The sequence below is a fragment of the Rhincodon typus genome, chromosome 5 (assembly GCF_021869965.1).
Source record: "Rhincodon typus isolate 14 chromosome 5, sRhiTyp1.1, whole genome shotgun sequence".
In the NCBI taxonomy this organism is placed as follows: Eukaryota; Metazoa; Chordata; class Chondrichthyes; order Orectolobiformes; family Rhincodontidae; genus Rhincodon; species Rhincodon typus.
This window is the reverse complement of record NC_063336.1, coordinates 4,837,351-4,857,618: the sequence shown is the minus strand read 5'-3', so window position 1 is coordinate 4,857,618 and position 20,268 is coordinate 4,837,351. Positions and strand designations below refer to the sequence as shown.

General features: G+C 40.9%; 1 protein-coding gene across 1 annotated transcript in view; it reads right to left on the bottom strand.

Annotated features, from left to right (window-relative positions):
- LOC109930964 (dynein axonemal heavy chain 8-like) overlaps positions 1–20,268 on the bottom strand; it is a 2,199,840-nt gene that overhangs the window by 394,120 nt on the left and 1,785,452 nt on the right. The window contains 4 exon segments of the mRNA XM_048596622.1: positions 1,087–1,240; positions 11,216–11,415; positions 13,791–14,031; positions 18,604–18,741. Of these exon segments, the coding sequence (XP_048452579.1) occupies positions 1,087–1,240; positions 11,216–11,415; positions 13,791–14,031; positions 18,604–18,741 (733 nt within the window).

Here is a 20,268-nt window from a genome sequence, read left to right as displayed (position 1 = left end):
TCCAGCTCTACACCTTGTTATCTCAGATTCTCCAGCATCTGCAGTTCCTACTATCTCTGAAACACTTTGATAATGCACAGTTTGTCAATGCACTTACAAGTCAAGGACACCTAAGTGATATATCTAGATCTCAGGAAAGTTATACCTTTAAATGATCTGTGATGATTAGTAAGGCTTATATAGCCATACAAATGCTTAATCTCTTAAATGACAACAAAGATTTATCTTTTGTGTAATTTGGTTTTGCAATTGCTCCATTTGAATGTAACAATACCCTCAAATGCATGTAATCTTATCTTGGAAAGTAAAGTGGTTTTGTGATAGAATGTTAAGAAATTATGCAAGTGAGGATGCAAAGCACTATGTATCTATCTGTTACTTAGTGTTGTTCATAATATATAACTGTTGCTGAGTTAGGACTGTTGTGGTGTGATGGTAATGTTCCTACCTCTGAGCCAGGCAGCATGGGTTAGTCCTACCTGCTCCAGAGGTGTGTAATAACATCGCTGAATGAGCTGACTGGAAAATATCAATAACTGTTGCTGAATTGGAAAGCATGGGTGATTCACTTGTGGTGGTTATTAGATGAAAAAATACCACAGGTGATTTGGTGATAGCAAGAAAAAAAATTGTTCAGTTGTGTATAAAAGCATTTCTGGATAAAATAAAAGCAAAAAAAAAAACTGCTGTTGCTACCTCTGAGCCAGTTCATGTTCCACCTGCTCCAGAATTGTGTCATAGCACCTTTGACAGGTTAATTACAAAATACCTGTCACAGTTGCTCTGGGTGCTTGTGGTGTAGTGATAGTTTTCCTTGTTATAAGCGACAATGCCTGGGTTCAAGTCCAACTGTCTTCAAAGGTATGTCATAGCATCTCTTATCAAGTTGACTAGAAACTGTCAATTGAAGTTGCTGAATCCCCATGTATATGCTCAGCCATGTTTGAAAACTGGAATTTTAGATAAACCTACTTGTACTTTACTAGTCCTGTGTGTGAGATTGTTGAGTTTGCATAAAAGAATCAGAAATGTAACAATGGCCAAGAAACATGAAGCTAGCTTCTTTATTCAAGTTAATATTGTTACCTGTGGCAGTTGTTTAGCAATATCTCCTCCAACAAAGACAGCCTCAAGATAAATCCACAGATTTTGAACTAAAAGCCACTGTTCTATTATGGTTGTGCATGTTGTCAGATTATGCACCCAGAGCTGAATATCCTTCTTATAATAAGTGTTATACCTGCAGGGGAAGACAATGTCAGAAATCAGCGCAATGCTAGTGAGTTGTAGCCACCCACTTTGAAGATTTTATTGACTGAGGGCATTTAGTTGCATTTTGTAGACAGCTCCTGTTGAGGAACTATGGGTCAGGCACAAATAATAATTTTTAAATACCGCAGCCATTTGAAATCTGAAATTGAAATAGGAATTGCCAGAAATGCTTGGCAGGTCAGGCAGTATCCATAGAAAATGAGCATTATTAATAATTTGATCCCTCATCCCAGGCAGCTGGCCATTAGAACAATCCCCACTTGCCAATACTTCAATTTTATGAGCAACAGGGAAGCTGTCTGAAGGCCTGCTCCACCATCAACAAATTGAGGCACTGAAATGATCAATTAATCGCCACTGAAGGTCCACTGACCACTAATGCTTGAAACTTAGCTAAGCCCGTTCAGTGAGAGAATGTTTTTCTCTGGATTTCCTGCAAAGTAGCAGGACCACACCTTATGTTGGCAATGTCAGGGACTGAAGAGTTGCTGGCCACTTGATTGCCTGGCAACTCTTGAGGGTGAAATGTCAAAGCCAAGATCCAGGTTAATATTTCAGGCCAGTGATCTTTCATCAGCCACTGTCACAGAAGGTATAATTTGTGACTTTTCTTAGGAATATTACAGTATTGTGGCAACTTAGAAACTGAGATTTTAACATTGTTTGGAGAAATTCAAACACAGAATCATACAATACAGAAGTGGTCCTTTGGCCCATTGAGTCTGCACTGACTAAAAGCTAGTATAAAACTACATTAGTCCCACTTTCCAGCACATGGCCCATAGCCTTGAAAGTTATAGCATTTCAAGTACTCATCCAAGTGCTTTTTAAAAGTTGTAAGGTTTCCTGCCCCAACTACCCTCCCAGACAGTGCATTGTGGATTCCCACCACTGTCTGGGTGAAGAACAATTTCCTCAACTCCCCTCTAAACCTCCTGCCTTTCACCTGAAAATTATGTCCCCTTGTTTTTGTCTCTTCAACTAAGGGGAACAGCTGCCTTCTATCCACCTTTCTATGCTCATTATCTTATATACCTCAATTAAGTACCTCGACCCTCTTTGCTCTAAAGAAAACAACCAGAGCCTATCCAGCCTCTCCTTATAGCTAAATAAAAACTTAATGAACTGTGGATGCTGTAAATCAGAAACAAAAACAGAAATTGCTAGAAAAGCTCAGCAGGTCTGGCAGCATCTATGGAGAGAAATCACAGGTAATGTTTCAGGTCGAGTGACCCTTCCTCAGAACTCAGGAAGGGTCACTTGACCCGAAACATTAACTCTGATCTCTCTCCACAGATACTGCCAGATCTGTTGAACTTTTCCAGCAATTTCTGTTTCTGTTTCCTTATAGCTAAACTGCTGTATCCCAGGCAACAGCCTGGTGAACTGGGTGGCTTGATGGCACAGTGGCTAGCCCTGTTACCTCACAGCGCCAAGGATCTGGATTCAATTCCAGTCTTGGGTGACTGTATGCAGTTTGGACATTTTCCTTGTGTCTGCAATGGTTTCCTCCCACAGTCCAAACATGTATAGGTTAGGTGGATTGACCCTGCAAAATTGGGATAATGGAGATAGAGTGGGGGCCTTAATGGAATGCTCTTTGGAGAGTTGGTGCAGATTTGATGGGCCAAATACCTCTTTCCACACTGTAGGGATTCTAAGAATTGCCTCTAAACCCCCTCCAGTGCAATCACATCCTTCCTATGGGGTGATGACCAAAATTCTGCATAGCTCCAACATAACAAGCCTACTCTTATAATCTGTGCCACAATTGACCAGGGCAAGTATCACTACATTGCACACACTGGCTTCCAGTCACACTGACAGCCTTCTACTACCACACTCTGTCTCCTACTTCTAAGCTAATTTTGGATGTAACTTGCCACGTTACCCTGGATTCCATGAGCTTTTACCTTCTTTATTAGTCTCCTATGTGGGACCTTGTCATCCATGGAGCTAAGTCAAAGATGAACATAAAATTTTGGCAGTCAACCACACATTGAAGGACAACACAAACAAGCCTCAATGTTTAGTTGCATTTTCTGTGTTTGGCATTGTTTTGTCTGCCAAAAACAAGTTGCTTGAGACCATGGTCTTTTATGCATGAATTCTTTATTTACAGCTAGATTTTTACATGCATTCTTTACACACAATGTTTGTACTTCCGGTCTCTACCAGATGATTCTACCTTCTCATCTGACTCTGACATTATCATTTAATCACCTGATGTATACTTCTGAGGTTAAACCCATTGATGTGCATCTGTCCTTTCCTTCCAATTACTGAGTCACAGAGTCACACAGCATAGAAACAGACCCTTTGGTTCAACCAGTCCATGCTGAACATAATCCTAAACTAAACTAGTCCCACCTGCCTGCGCTTGGCCCATATCCCTCCAGAAATTACTTATTCATGTACTTATGTGGATTTCTTTTAAACCTTGGAACTGAACCCGCATCCACCATTTTCTCTGGAAGTTCATTTCACACACAAACCATTCTCTGTGTAAAAAAAATTGCCCATGTCTTTTTTAAATCTTTCTCCTCTCATCTTGAGTCTTGAAATTCCCTACCTTAGAGACAAAGCACCTGCCATTCACCTTATTTCTACCCCTCATTATTTCATAAACTTTTATAAGGTCACCTTTCAACCTTTTATGCTCCAGTGAAAAACATCCCAGCCTATGCAGCCTCTTCTTATAACTCAAACCCTCCATTCCTGGCAACATCTTGGTAAATCTCTTCTGAACCCTGTCCAGTTTAATAATATCCTTCCTATAACAGGGAGACCACGACTGGACACAGTACTCCTGAAAAAGCCTCACCAATGTCCTGTGCAACCTAAACATAATGTCCCACCTCCTATATTCAAAGGTCTGGGCAGTGAAGGCAAGCATGCTAAATGCTTTCTTAACCATCCTGTCTATATGTTATGTAAACTTTAAAGAAATTTGGGCCTGGTTTGGTTCTCCATTACTTGCAATATTTCTGGGTGTCATAGGTTGTAGGAAAGTCTTACTGGGACCACACAAGGTACTGGAGATTTTGATTTATGTACTGTTGTCACAAATACTGAGACACAGTGAAGCGTGTTGTTTTGGCAGGCTATATAGGCAGATCACACCATACAAAGTGCATCAGGGTAGCAGAACAGAGTGCAGATTACAGTGTTACAAATCTGGAGTATTGTGAGCAGCTTTGGTCCCTCTCTTTAGGGGAGATATTTTTTCATCGAAGACAGTTCAGGTAAGGTTCACTAGGATGATCACTGGTATGGAGAAAATGTCTTATGAGCAAAAGCTAAATAGGTTAGGACTTTACTCACTGGACATAAGAAAAATGAGAGGTGATTTCATTGAAACACGCATAATTCTTAAGGGGCTTGAAATAATAAAGGCTGAGAGGATTTTTCTCCTCATGTGAGAGCCTAGGTCCAAAGGGCATAATCTCAGGACAAAGAGGCACCAATTTAAGACTGAGGTAAGGAGGAATTTCTTCTCTCAACAGGTTGTCAGTCTTTGGAACACCTTGCCATAGACAGCAGAATCCTTTTTATTGATTGATTGATTAATTGATTCACTGTTGTCACCTGTACCGAGACACAATGAAAAGTGCTGTTTTGTGTGCTATACAGGTAGTACCAAAAAAAGTGCATCAGGGTAGCAGACCAGAGTGCAGAATACAGTGTTGCAGCCACAGAGAAGCTGTTCTTGAATCTTGCTGGACTCTGGGGCAGTTCTAGCAGATTGGAAAACAGCCAATGTGACACCACCATTCACAAAAGGAGGTGGACAAAAGATGGGGAATTATATGCCGGTTAGCTTACTTTCTGTAGTGGGGAAAATGCTTGAATCTACCATCAAAGAAGAAATAGCAAGACATCTAGATAGAAATTGTCCCATTGGGTGGATGCAGCATGGGTTCATGAAAGGCAGGTCATGCTTGACTAATTTACTGGAATTCTATGAAGACATGATGAGTGTGGTGGACAACAGGGATTCAGTAGATGTGGTGTATCCAGATTTCCAAAAGACTTTTGACAAGGTGCCGCACAAAAGGCTGCTGCATAAGATAAACATGCAAGGAGTTACAGGTAACGTATTAGCATGGAGAGAGGATTGGTTAACTAACAGGAAGCAAAGAGTGGGAATGAATGAATGCTTTTCTGATTGCAGACAGTGACTAGTGGTGCGCTTCCGGGATCAGTGCTGGGGCCGGAATTGTTTATAATTTACATAAATGATTTGGAGTTGGGAACAACGTATAGTGTGTCAAAGTTTGCGGATGACACTAAGATGAGTGGTAGATCAAAGTTTGCAGATGAGTATAGATAGTTTAAGTAAGTGGACAAAGGTCTGGCGGATGGAATTCAATGTTGATAAATATGAAGTCATTCATTTTGGTAGGAATAACAGTATAAGGAACTATTACTTGAACAGTAAAAAATTGCAGCATGCTGCTGTGCAGAGGGACCTGGGTGTCCTTGTGCATGAATCGCAGAAGGTTGGTTTCGGAGGTATAACAGGTAATTAAGGAGGCAAATGGAATTTTGTCATTCATTGCTAGAGAGATTGAGTTTAAAATCTGGAGTTTATGTCGCAGCTGGTGAGGCCACACCTGGAGTACTGCATGCAGTTTTGGTCCCCTTACTTGAGAAAGGATGTACTGGCACTGTGGGGTGGGACGGGGTGGGGGGGGGGTGGTGCGTGCAGAGGAGATTCACTGGGTTGGTTCCAGAGTTAAGAGGGTTGGCGTATGAGGAGAGGGCAAATACATAGGAATTATATTCATTGGAAATTAGAAGAATGAGGGGGGATCTTATAGAAACATATAGCATTGTGGAGGGAATAGATAAGATATAAGCAGGCAGGTTGTTTCCACTGGAGGGTGAAACTAGAACAAGAGGACGCAGTCTCAAAATTGGGGGGACCAGATTTAGGACTGAATGGAGGAGGAACTTCCTCACCCAAAGAGTTGTGAAACTGTGGAATTCACTGCCCAGTGAAGTAGTTGAGACTTCCTCATTGAATATTTTTGAAGCTAAGATAGATAACTTTTTTAATAGTAAAGGAATTAAGGATAATGGTTAGAGAGTAAATAAGTGGAACTGAGGCCATGAAAAGATCAGCCATGATTTTATTGAATGGCAGAGGAGACTCGAAGGGCCAGATGGCCTACTCCTGTTCGTGGTTCTTATGTTCCTATTATCTATTCATAAATGTATTCAAACTTTTATAACTTCTGCTTAACAGAAGAGGGTGGAAAAGAGAATAACTGGGGTGGGAAGGCATGAAGTGGAGGTGCCGGTGTTGGACTGGGGTGGATAGCGTCAGAAGTCCCACTACACCAGATTATAGTCCAACAGGTTTATTTGAAGCCACAAGCTTTCTGAGCACTGTCCTTTCATCAGGGGAAGCATCTTTGATTATGTTAGTTGCTTTCCCAAGGCAGCAGGAAGTATAGATCGAGTCAATGGATGGAAGGTCGGTTTGCGTGATGGAATGGGCTGTGTTCACAACTCTCTGTAGTTTCTTTCGATTTTGGGAAGAGCAGCTGCCATACCACACTGCATCCAGATCGGATGTTTTCTATGGTGCATCTATAAAAATTGGTAAGAGTCCTTGCGGACATGCCGAATTTTCTTAGCTTCCTGAGGAAGTAGAAATATTGTTGTGCTTTATTGACCATTGTGTCCAGGTAGGTGGACCAGAACAGACTGTTGGTGATCAGCACTCCCAAGCAACTTGACACTCTGCGCCATCTCCACCTCAGCACCATTGATGTTGATAGGGACATGCCCTCCACTCCATTTCCTGAAGTCAATGACTTAGTCCTTCATTTGTTGATGTTGATAGAGAGATTGTTGTCTTTGCACCAAACCGCTAAGCACTCAATCTCTTTCCCCTATTCTGTCATGTCATTGTTTGAGACATGGCCAACAATGGTGGTGTCGTCAGCAAACTTGTAAATGGAGTTGGGCGGAATTTGACCACAAAGTGTGTAAGGAGTATAGTAGGGGCTGAGTATGCAGCCTTGGGGGGCACTGGTGTTGATGGTTATGGTGGATGAGGTTTTGTCATCTATTCGTACTGATCTGGTTTATGGGTCAGGAAGTTGAGGACCTAGTCACAGAGGGGCTAGCTGAGACGTAGGTCTCAGAGTTTAATCTTTGGATTTATGGTGTTGTAGGTGAAACTGTAGTAAATAAGTAGGAGCCTGACGTAAGTATCCTCATTATCTAAATGTTCTAGGGATAAGTGTAGAGCCAAGGAAATTGCATTGGCTGTGGACCTGTTGCGGTGGTAGATGAACTGCAATGGATCCAGGCACTTTGGTTGGCTGGAGTTGGTGTGAGCCATGACTAACCTCTCGAAGCCCTACATAATTTCGGAGGTCAGAGCACCGAGTTGTAGTCATTGAGGCACGCTTAATGATTTTTCTTTGGCATAGGATGAGGCTGACATTCTTGAAGGAGGTGGGGACTTCAGATCATAGGAAGTCGAGGTCAAAGATGTCTGTAAATACTCCCACCAGCTGGTCCACACAAGATCTGAGTGCACGGCCAGAGACTCCATCTGGGCCAGTTGCCTTTCTCAGGTTCACTTTCAAAATGGCTGAACAAACATCTGTGGCGGTGACCATAGGTACAGTTGAATCTGAGGCCATTGGAATAGGTGACATAATTTCACTGACCTTCTGTTCAAAGCGAGCATAGAATGCATTGAACTCGTCGAATAGGGATGTACTGTTGCCTGTGACTCTGTTCGACTTTGCTTTGTAGTTTGTTATGTTGTGTTAGCCTTGCCACAAATAATGAGTGTCCATGTGGTTAGTCCAGGTCTCAAGCTTATTTTTGTATTGCCTCTTGGTGTCTCAGATGGCTCTACGAAGGTTGTACCTGGATTTCCTGTATAGGTCAGGGTTGCCTGACTTGTACACCTCAGACCTGGACTTCACTAAGGACCGGATATCCTGATTCATTTATGATCTCTGGTTGGGGAACATTTAAATTAACTTCTTCGGTACCCAATTTTCTACACACTAACCAATGAAGTTTGTAACGATAGTGGCATACTTGTTTAGGTTGGCTGCTGTGTTCTCGAATATGGACCAGTACACCGACTCTAAGCAGTCATGTAGAAGTCCTTCCACTGCCTCAGGCCAGAACTGCACCACTTTCTGTACTGGGTCCTCACGTTTCAATTTCTACTTGTAAGCTGGGAGGAGGAACTTAGTGTTGTGATCTGATTTTCCAAAATGCAAATGGGGAATGGAGTGGTAGGCATCTTTGAAGGTTGTATAGTAATGATCGACCTCTGCTGGGACAAGAGGCATGTTTATGCTATTTTGGGAGGCCATTCTTAAAGTTGGCCTGGTTGAAGTCACTGGCCATGATGAACAAGGCCTCAGGGTTTGCTGTCAGAAGACTGTCTGTAGTGTAGTATACTTCATCAAAAGCATTCTCTGCTTCCTCATGGGGTGGGATGTACACCACTGTCAGGATAGCGGAGGTGAATTCGCATGGCAGGAAGTAAGGTGGCACTGTACTGTAAGATATTCTAGGTCCAGGGAGCAGTAACTTGCCTGGGTCATCATGTCTGAGCACCAGGATGTGTTAATTAGGAAGCAGATCCCACCACCCCTTGCCTTGTCCCAGGGCACCGAGTGGTCTGTTCATTGAAAAGAGAAACCCTCAGTTTATAAGGCACAGTCAGGTGTAGCAGGAGTGAGCCATGTACCTGTAAAACAGAGCACACAGCAGTCTCTCAATTTCCTTTGGAAAATGGATCTAGCTTTAAGTTCATCCATTTTGTTCTCAATGGATTGGATGTTTGCCAGCAGTATGCTGGAGAGGGAGGACTTGAAACCCCAAAGTTTCAGTCTCGCTTGAAGTCCAGTGCACCTTCCATGTTTCCTGGGTAGGTGGCTGCTCTTAGATGATCTCAGACATCGGTGAGGGAAGTCTGCTGCTCAAGAGGTAAGTGTGTGCTCCCGAGCGGGTCCTTGGCACCAGTTTCAGCCTTGAGCATTCTGGGTTGGGGCGTCTTGTGGCCGGTTCAGTGAGGGCTCCTTGATCTTGGATCACTGCGGGGGTCAATGATTTTTAGTCAGTTTATATATTTAGGGTTGAGACAGATGGATCGTTGATCATCAGGGGAATCAAGAGTTTGGGGAATGGGCAAGACAGTGGACATGAGGAGTGTTAGATCAGCCATGATCCTTTTGAATGGTGGAGCGGGCTCGAGGGGCTGAATGGCCCACACCTGTTCCTATTTCTTATGGTCTTATAGGTTAAGATTTCATGCTTCTTTGAGTTCTGGGAATTTTCTTTCTCATGGCTTCACTGATGTCAATTTTCTGGTCAGTTTTCTAGTTTATTGCTGCTCTCGTAAGGTTTCTGACATGTTGTGACTCTTCAAATTATTTGTTTTTCTTAGCTTTGAAGTTCTTTTCAATTTCTGGATTTGTTAATTCTCTTCGCACTTTCTCCACCAGTATGTTTCATAATATATTCTATGTTTAGGGACGTTGTCTCCCAAAAGTGTGTTGTTTAAGTCCATGGTCTTTACATGGAAGAATTCCTTTTTACAGATAGATCATTACATACGTTCCCTTCACACAAGGTTAGAACTTCTCTTCCAGATCTCTCTAGTTTCTTATATGATGGCGAGATTCTTATTTGTACATAATAACATATCCTTTTGATGTTAACACCAATATCTATACTCAGAAAAAAACACTGAAGATAATGAGGAGAAAACAGAAAAACCCACAATGGCTGAGATCATACCTGAAGTGCAGAAAAATAGTCATGGTTGTCAGAAGTCAGCTATTACAACCGTCAATATCACCGGTGAAATGTTCCACCAGGATAGAAGAATGAGGGAAACTATATCGAAACATATAAGATTCTTAGCACTTGACAGGGCTGATGAGGAAAAATTATTTATCCTTGTGGGTGGGTCTAGAATCAGAGGGCATAATCTCAGAATAAGGGGTCACCTTTTTAAGACAGAGATGAGAAAGTTCTCCTCTCAGAGGTTTGTGAATTTGTAGAATTTTTTTTACTGCAGAGCACTGTAGGCTGAGTCATTACCTATATACTCAAGGCTGAGATACACAAACTTGTCAATCAGTAAGGAATTAAGGGTTATGAGGAAAAGCAGAAAGGTGGAGTTGAGGATGATCAGATCAGCTATGATCTTATTGAATGGTAGAGCAGATTCTATGGGCTGAATGGCCTGCTTTTGCTTCTATCACATATGGTTTTATGGAAGCGTTATCAGCTTAACTATGATCAATTGCTTCATTAATGAGTGTGGTTTCTCACTGACAATTCCATAGTTTCCACTTCTATTTGTAACTGTTATTATAATAAAGTATTCAGCACAAGCCTACGGCAACACTGGGTTATTGTGCAGACTTGAACTTGGATGTCTGGTAATATTCTTAGCAAATAATTGCAATGCAATGCTCATCTTTGGTAGCATGTTGGTGTAATGATTATATGATGACAAATATTTCAAAAGCATTTCACAACATCAGTTCAAATTCCACAATGACAGTTTAACAATACAGATAAATCATTTTAAAAAGGTTTGGAAATAAATGATGAGCACCCTCACTTAAATGTGCACATGCCTCAGACCTGCTCATTGCCTATTTTCAAAAGAAAGGATGTATTGTAGGAGGAAGCAAGGACTGGCAGGAGAATTTTGTCAGATTATAAAATTTTACTGAGTGGGACAGACAATTCCGGAAATAAATGGCACCTGTATCCTCTCAACATCTGAGATTATGACATATTGCAGAAACTATTTTTCGTAATCCAGAAAACCTATGTCTTTGAAAAAAAATGTCAGCCTTCCTAATAACTATTTGCTTATATTATTGCAGTTTGACAATATATACATGCAAATTTCTATTATCATTTGTTCCTGTACCTGTTGCTGAGTAAAGAGTTCAAAATCATTAAACTATCTTCCATCATTGTTATGATTTCTGCTGTCTCTACTCCTTTTAGCAATAGTTCTCCTCGAGACTTAAACATTGAAAAACTTAGTGTCTGACCGACCCAAGTCTGCATCACCTGTGTCAATTTTGCCTCAATATCCTTCTCTTTCACAGACGATATGCAGATATCCTGAAAGTTATTACAAGGTAAAACTTGTTATTAATTATTATCTTTCTGAATGATCACAGAATTATTAGTTTAAATAAAGGCATTCATGCCAGGTCAGGTGATTGAAAAAAACTATTCAATTAGATTTACTCCTGTGTTTGTCAGCTACAGTCATACAAACTTTATACCTATTCAGGAAAACTAGACTTTGAGAAGTCTGCTATCTAAAAGGTAAGCTATTCAAACTTTCCTTCACTGAATTTCTTCCAAAACTCCCGAGTACCTAGAAAGGTTCCTGGTGATTAGACAATCGCAAATGTGACATCTTTATTCAAGAAACAAGAGAGGAAGAGATTTGTTAGCCTAACATTTGTCATAGGGAAATTGCTATCATCTATTAAGAAGTTAATAGAGGACATTTAGAAAATCATTACATAATCAGTTAGAAGCAATGTGGATTCATGAAAGAGAAATCATTTTTGACTAATTTATTACAGTTTTTGAGGAAGTAACAACAAGGTGAATAAGTCAGAGTCTATGGATATGGTGTACTTGGACTTCCAAAAGGCATTTGATAAGATGTCACATCAAATGTTACTTCACATAATAGGAGGTCATGCTGAGGTGGTAATATGTCAAAATGAACAGCAAATTGGTTAGCTAACAGGAAACTAAGAGTAGGCATAGAGATAGTAGGAACTGCCGATGCTGGAGTCTGAGATAACAAGGTGTAGAGCTGGAGGAACACAGCAGGCCAGGCAGCATCACAGCAGCAGGAAAGCTGACGTTTCGGGTCTGGACCCTTCTTCTGTAGGCATAACTTGATCATTTTTCGGTTGGCACATTGGAGTTAGTTTCACCTGTTTACAGTTTATCAATCACTTGGATCAATGGATCAAGTGTATTGTAGCTAACTTTGCTGATGACAAAGATAGGGAGAAAAGTAAATTGTCAAGAGGACATAAAAAATCTACACAGGGATTTGTTTAGATTAGGTGAGTGGACAAAAAATGGACATATGAAGTAGCATGTAGAAAAATGTAAACTTTTCACTTTGGCAAGAAAAATAGAAATACTATCTAAATAGATTTCAGGTCTCTACCGCACAAAGGCATCTGGTTGCCCTAGTATATGAATCAGATACAGCAAGTGATCAGGAAGGCAAATGGATGCTGAGGTTAATTGCAAGAGGAATCAAAAGTAAAAGTATGGAAGTTTCTTCGGTGTCGCTGGTAAAACTCCTGAACACCTGCCATAACAGCACTGTGGGTGATCTATACTAAATGACTGCAGTGGTGCAAGAAGGCAGCTTACCATGACCTGATAAGCTAACCAAGCCAGCAATGCTCAATCCTATTAATGAATTTAAAAAAGTGTTGCTGTAGCTATACCAGACTTCATTAAAATCATACTGTGTACAATTTTGGTATTTCTAAGAAGCTATATATTTGCAGTAGAAATTGTTCAGAGAATGTTCACATGACTGATTCCTGAGGGGTTATCTTATGATGCAAGAGTGAGAAGTTTAGGCCTATACCCAAGATTAGACATGACAAAATCACATGGAATTGCGATGTCATCATGGTCAGAAATTCATTGTGATTCCAGAAATGGAAATGGGGTAATGTATGAAAAAGATCCTGTTTCCTGTGTCTTTCTGTCCCTATGTCACAGCTGCAGATGCAGACAAGGAGTGAGCACAGGCCCTACCTGTGTTTCAGTGAGCTAAGGGTATTAAGGGGAAAAGTACCAGATATATGGCTGTAGTATTACCTGATTGTCATGACTGGCCTTTGCAGTATTTGCTACCACTGCCAGTATGTGGTTCAGAGTGAGAGTTGCTTGAGGTAGTTCACTTCCACTATTCCTCCTTTGTCTATACCATGTTTCAGGCCTATCTAATGATCAGTGGGTAAGGATGCACCGCCATAGTCTTTATTGAAGACACATTATCCTTAGTTAACAATATAGCTCATTGCATGATTGCAAGAAGTACAACTATATACAAGTAAGGCATAATTAATAGGGCTCTCAGGAGGTACTGAATATATTGGCTCCCTATGAAGGAGAGTGCAGAACTCAATTGTCCCCACCAATATGCTATCATAAGATTGGGCAGAGCTTATGCAATTTCAACAATAACTCTTTTAAAATTGTTATATTGAGAACATTATACAACAGAGGTCATCTGGTATCAGACAGTAACTTGCTAAAGACAGATGTACCTAGTATAAAACAATACTTTTGGCCACCCGAGTTGACATGGGTCTCAGGTAGAAGTCAATAGAACATTAAATGTATGAAATGTAAAACTTGCCACTGATTCATTATCATCACTCAAAACCAATTTCTCCTGTTGTGAGATTTGAGTAATACTGACCAATAGCTCAATGTACCTCAATTTCATCCTTAAATTGAAGCAGTGGAGCATCCATAACATTTTTAAGAGTGAATGTTTCTGATGTCACATTAAATGTATGCCCTGTTACATCAGATATCCGGTCCCAATGTCTATGTTTTATAGACTTGCTGGACATCATTTCAAGCAGTGGACATGATTCACTAAAGTCATCTATTTTCTTTTTCAGATCCAGAAATGCTTGCCATTCCTTCAAGCCTTTGGGTAACCTGCGGCACCTAGAAATAGTCAGATAGGAAAATAACTCAGGTAATTAAAATGAAACTCCTTCATCAAAAAAATGGCAAACATGGCACAACCAACAACATCATACATCCTTAAAATTTCTTTGACATGATTTATTGAAGGGACAGATGATGCCATACTGGTAAGGTCACATGATCAGTAATACTAGGGGAAATCCCACCACTCCAGCAGGTGGAATTTTAAATTCAATTAATAAGTCTGGAATTAGCAACTAATCTCAGTAATGGTGACCACCAAACAATTGTCATGAAAACTCGTCTGATTCACTAATACCCTTTGTCTGCCATTCTCACTCGCCTGCATATGACACATGACCTGTTGCACAGTGGATTATTGTTAAATACCCTCTGAAATTGCCTAGCAAGCCACAGTTGTCTCACACAAGAAAAAGTCAAAACGGAATGAAACTGCATGCCTCATTCAGCATTGTTCTAAGCACTGAAACTAACAATGACAAACCTGCCCAGTTTTCTTTTCTTCATTCATTCACGGGATGAGGGCATCGCTGGCTAGGCAGCATTTATTGCCCATCCCTAATTACCCAGAGGGCAGTTAAGAGTCAACCACATTGCTGTAGGTCTGGAGTCACATGTAGACTAGGCCAGGATGGCAATTTCCTACCCTAAAGGACATTAGTGAACCAGATGGGTTTTCCCAACAATTGACAATGGATTCACAGTCACCATTAGACTGTTAATTCCAGATAGTTTATTGAATTCAAATTCCACCATCTGCCATGGTGGGATTCGAACTCGGGTCCACAGAACATTATCCGGGTCTCTGGATTAACAGTCCATCAAAAATACCACTAGGCCATTGCCTCCCCGGCAAGGCTCTCCTTATTGTAATGACCATGTCTTTTTCTTTTTCTGTATTTTTGATTGTGCACTGAAATAGGAAAAAGACTGTTTTTAAAGCCAAAGATTGTTGAAGGATTACATTACTTTCTTAAAGCAATTTACCTGATACTCATTTCAATTGCTGTTTACACAGTTGCTATTTCAAGCAGTGAAAGTAAGTCTAGCTACAGAGGGAGCTGGAATCAAGAGGTACTTATGAATCGAACTTCAGCTGGCAACAGGTAATTGATTGTTCTGTGACCAGTTATCAATGAAAGGCCGTCAGCAGGTAGATGAACAACATGTGGGTGTAAATGTTTGGGGAGAAGCCATCAGATCTCTAAGGCGAAAGGAGATGGGCCTTTTATCTGCGGTGAAAATCACCTTAAGCTTGAAGAAAGTCAATTTTTGCCTCAACAATTGTATGTATGTGGCTTAAGAGTACACTTACGCATGGGTTAGAGTTAAACTAGTAAAGTTATATGTCAACAGATCATAATTTTTTATCTGTAGTTAGACTCTATTTATTTAAATAGTGACAAATAGTATTTCTTGTCTAATACGGAAACCTGCCCCATGCTTTCCGTCAACCTGGATCTGAAAGACAGGCACACTGGAGAGTTTATGGATATTTAAAGTCTTTAACTTTTCTGACAACAGTTATAAATTGTTCTTTATAAAGAATTCCAAAGATTCACTGCTCTCTAAGAGAAGAAATTCATCCTCATCTCTGTGTTAAATGTTCACACAGTGTTCTGAGATTATCCCCTCAGGTCATTGACTCTTCCACAAGGGGAAATAAACATTTCACATCTACCTTGTCAAGTGCTCTAGAATCTTGCATGTTTCAATAAGATCACCTCTCACTCTTCTATGTCCCAATGAGTACAGGCCCAATCTACTTAACCTCTCCTCATAAGACAACCCTTCCAGAGCTTTGGATTGCCCCCAGTGCCAGTATATCTATCCTGAGATCAGTGGCTCAAAATTGTTCACAGTATTCTAACCTTTATTTAATAAAAGTTGCAAGGAGAAACATGGGAACTATACAGCAGTGAGTCTTATGTCATTGTGGATAAGTTGTTAGAGGGGATTCTGAGAGACAGGATTTACACACATTTGGACAGGCAAGGACTGATTAGGGATAGTCACCATGTCATTGTACATGGGAAATCATGTCTCATAAAATTGGTTGAGTTTTTTGAAGATGTGACCAAGAAGATAGATGCGGGCAGAGCTGTAGATGTTGTTTACATGGACTTTAGTAAGGCCTTTAACAAGGTTCCACATGGTAGACTGGATAGTAAAGTTAAGATCACATGGGATTCAGGGAGAGCTTTCCAACTGGATGCAAAATTAGCTTGATGGTAGGATATAGAGGGTGTTGGTGGATGGTTGCTTTTGGACTGGAAGCCTGTGACCAGTGGGGTTCTGTAGGGATTAGTGCTAGGTCCACTGTTGTCATTTATATAAACAATTTGGATGAGAATTTAGGAAGCATGGTTACTAAGTTTGTGGATGACACCAAAATTGGAGGTACCCAGTGAAGAAGGTTATCTAAGGTTACAAAAAAATCTTGATCAATTGGGCAAATGGGCCAAGGAGTGGCAGATGGAGGTTAATTTAGATAAATGCGAGCTGTTGAATTTTGTAAGACAAACAAGGGAAAAACTTACACAGTTAATGGTATGGCCCAGGGGAGTATTGTCAAACAGAGAGATCTAGGAGTTAAGGTACATAGTTCCTTGAAAGTTGCATCACAGGTAGACAGAGTGGTAAGGAAGGCATTTGGCACAATTGCATTAATTGCTCAGACCATTGAGTATAAGAATTGCGAAGTCATGTTGCAGTTGTACAGGGCATTGGTAAGACCACTTTTGGAGTACTGAGTACAGTTCTGGTCACCCTACTATAGGAAGGATTAAATTGGGGAGGGTGCAGAAGAGATTTACAAGGATGTTACCAGGACTGAAGGTTTTGACCTATAAGGACAGGCTGGATAGGCTGTCCTTAGGAGAGGCAATGGCCTAGTGGTATTATCTCTGGACAGGTAAGGTTGTGGGGATCTGGGTTTGAATCCTGCCATGGCAGATGGTGGAATTTAAATTCAATAAAAATCTAGAAATAAGAGTCTAATGATGACCACAAATTCATTGTTGATTGTCGAAAAAATCCACCTGGGTCACTAGTCCTTTAGGAAAGGAAACTGCCATCTTTACCTGGTCAGACCCACAGCAATGTGGTTGACTCTTTACTGCCCCCGGTCAATTAGGAATGGGCAATAAATGCTGGCCTAGCCAGCAATGCCCTCATCCTGTGATCATGCTAAACTAATTTTTGGGGAGATGGTGGGGAGCAAGGGGCAGTATCATAGATTGGGCGGACTTCTGTTAGGTGAATGTATTGGATAATACAACCTAATTGCTTGCATATTCTTTGTATGTATCTGCCTATATTTGATTAGGATGTACTTTATGTATCTGTTACTTCCATCAAAGATCCCAGCAAATCAGGAGACATTAGAACATCAGCATATGAATAGATATGACTGAATATTAGCAAAAATCCCTCTTCTGAGTTTATTTTGGAGGGAAAATAATTTATGAAGCAGTTGAAGTCTGAGTCTAGGATACTACCTTATGAAACTCTTCAGTCCCATGGCTGTGTTGTTAGTGGGCCTCCAACAACCAAAATCATCTGTTTTTGTGCTAGCACTAGTGGAGAGTTCTATCCTGATTTCCATTAACTCTGATTATTGATAAAGCTTCTTAATGCCAAACTCAAAGACTGCCCTGATGTAGGAAGAGCAGATGTGCAGAGTATTTCATAAATGATGTGAGGTTGTAAAGCATTAATGTACAAAATGACTTGGGTGTCTTTATTAATAAGACACAAGTCTAACATGCAGGTGCAAGAAGCTATTAGGAAGGCTAGTAGAATGTTAATCATTATACAAGAGGATTTGTGTACAGGAGTAGTGAAATCTGGTTTCATTTGTATAGGAGCTTGAATAGACAGCATCATATTGTGTGCAATTTTGGTCTACATACTTAGGATAGGTAATTTTGCTATAGAGGGAGAGCAACATAAGTTCGTCAGAATTGTTCCTGGGATGGCAGGACTATTTGATGAAGAAACATTTGGGTAAACTGGGCTTGTATTCTGTAGATTTTCAAAGATTGGGAGATGATCTCAGTGAAACATGCAAGGAATAGGCAGGGTAGATGCAGATAAATTGTTTCCCCTGGTTGGGGAATCTAGACCAAAGGACATAAATTTAAAAATTAGGGGGATGCCACTCAGACTGATATAAGGAGGATCTGTTTTACTTAAGAGTGCTGTGAATCTTTGGAACTCACTACCCCAGAGGGTAGTGGAAGTTCGACTTTGAGTGTATTCAAAGTATAGGCTGATCATTTTTTCATTAAGAACAGCGTCAATGCTTATAGGAAAATACAGATAAAAGGTATTGAAATGATCGTATTAAGTGCTGAAGCAGGTTTGATGGGCTGAATAGCCTACTGCTATGAGTTTGTTCCTATATTGTTGTCAAGGGCACTCGTTCTTCCCTCATCTTACTGGTGCAAGTATGGTAAAAGCTTCCATCTGCTAAGTTAATTGGTATGCACTTCTTACTGTGCATTTAAACATATGTTATATTCAGTGGTTAATTTAGACACATGTAAACTAGTTAAGTTCAGTTACCTGTTCTGAAAGTCCAAAAGCTCAGCATTAATCTTCTCAATGTCTAGCTCAGACCACAGCACATCATAGTAACCATTAATATTAGTCATCACTGCATCATATAAACCGTACAATTTCTGCAGCAACCCCAGCTCCTTCCTAGAGAGAAAACAAAAACCACATCAGCAACTAATAATCAAGCAAGAGAGCAACATTCTTAACGTCTATTCTTAAGTCAGATGACAGACGGCTGCACTTTTTTTAACAGCAGTAACGTAGATATTTTGGTTTGTAATTTAATATCAAGGGCAACCTTGTTTGCAATGTAAACAAGAGGGAGAAGATGAGCGATTTCAGAATAATGCCAAGAGGTTAGAGGCCAAAGATAAAAGACAAGTAGCAGATCAAACAAAGGAGCAATCAAATGTCACTTCAAACAGAGAGTGCAATCAACACAGGGAAAGGAACACAAGAATTCAAGGTTTTTAGGGCAAGTATGCAACTTGCAAGTATGCACCTTCTCTGCTCTGAAGGAAACAATCTGAATTTACAATTATAATAGTCCTTATAGCTAAACTGCTCCATCCCAGGCAACATTCTGGTGAATATCCTCTGCATTCCCTTCACACCACAAATGCACCGACTCCCACAATTACCCAGACTTTACATCCTCACACCCTGCTTCTTGTAAAGACTCCATTCCATTCTTGCAGTTTCTCCATCTCTGCTGCATCTGTTCCATAAGGGAGCCTCCAAAATGTCCATCTTTCTCCTCAACAGACGATGCCCTTAATTGTGTCTGACCCATCTCCCGTGCTTCTGACCTCACCCCATCTTTTTCCTCTTACACACCGATATGGTCCCCTGGTCCTCACTTACCACTGCACCACTATCCACATCCAAAGGATTATAAGCCACCATATCTGCCACCTCCAGCGGGGTGTCACCATGAGAAACACATGCCCCTCCCCTCCTTGTCAGCCTTCTTCAGGGGCTGTTTCCTCCAGGACACCTTGGTCTACTCGTCCTCTACTCCCAACATCTCTGCACACCCACTTGCCACCATCCCTTGCAATTGCAGAAGGTGTAACACCTGCCCATTTACCTCCTTCCTCCTTACTATCCAAGGACCCAGATACACCATCCAGGTGAAGCAGTGCTTCATTCAATTGAGTCTACTATATTCGCTGCTCACAATGTGGTCTGCTCTAAAGTGGGGAAACAGAACTCAGATTGGGCATTCACATTGTAGAACACTACCTTCTGTCTGCAAAAATGACCCTGAGCTTCCTGTTGCTTGCCTCTTCGTACACGCTATTATGTTCTCTAGCCAATATCTCTGTTACAGCTTGGCACTAGCTGGAAGAACAGCATTTCATTTTCTACTTGTGGACCATGCAGCCTTCAGGACTCAATATGGAGTTCAATAATCTTACGGCCTAAGCACCTTCTTCCATGTCCTCCCCCCACCCAACAAATGAGGCCCTGTCATCACATGGGCTGCTATCACAACCAATCCATTTTCAGCTACGAATGATCCCCATTAGCAGCTATTGATTTTTTCAGGCTGATCATTATTCATTACTTTGTCTGCCCAACTGCTATTCTCTCTCAGAGATAGTAGGAACTGCAGATGCTGGAGAATCTGAGATAACAAGGTGTAGAGCTGGATGAACACAGCAGGCC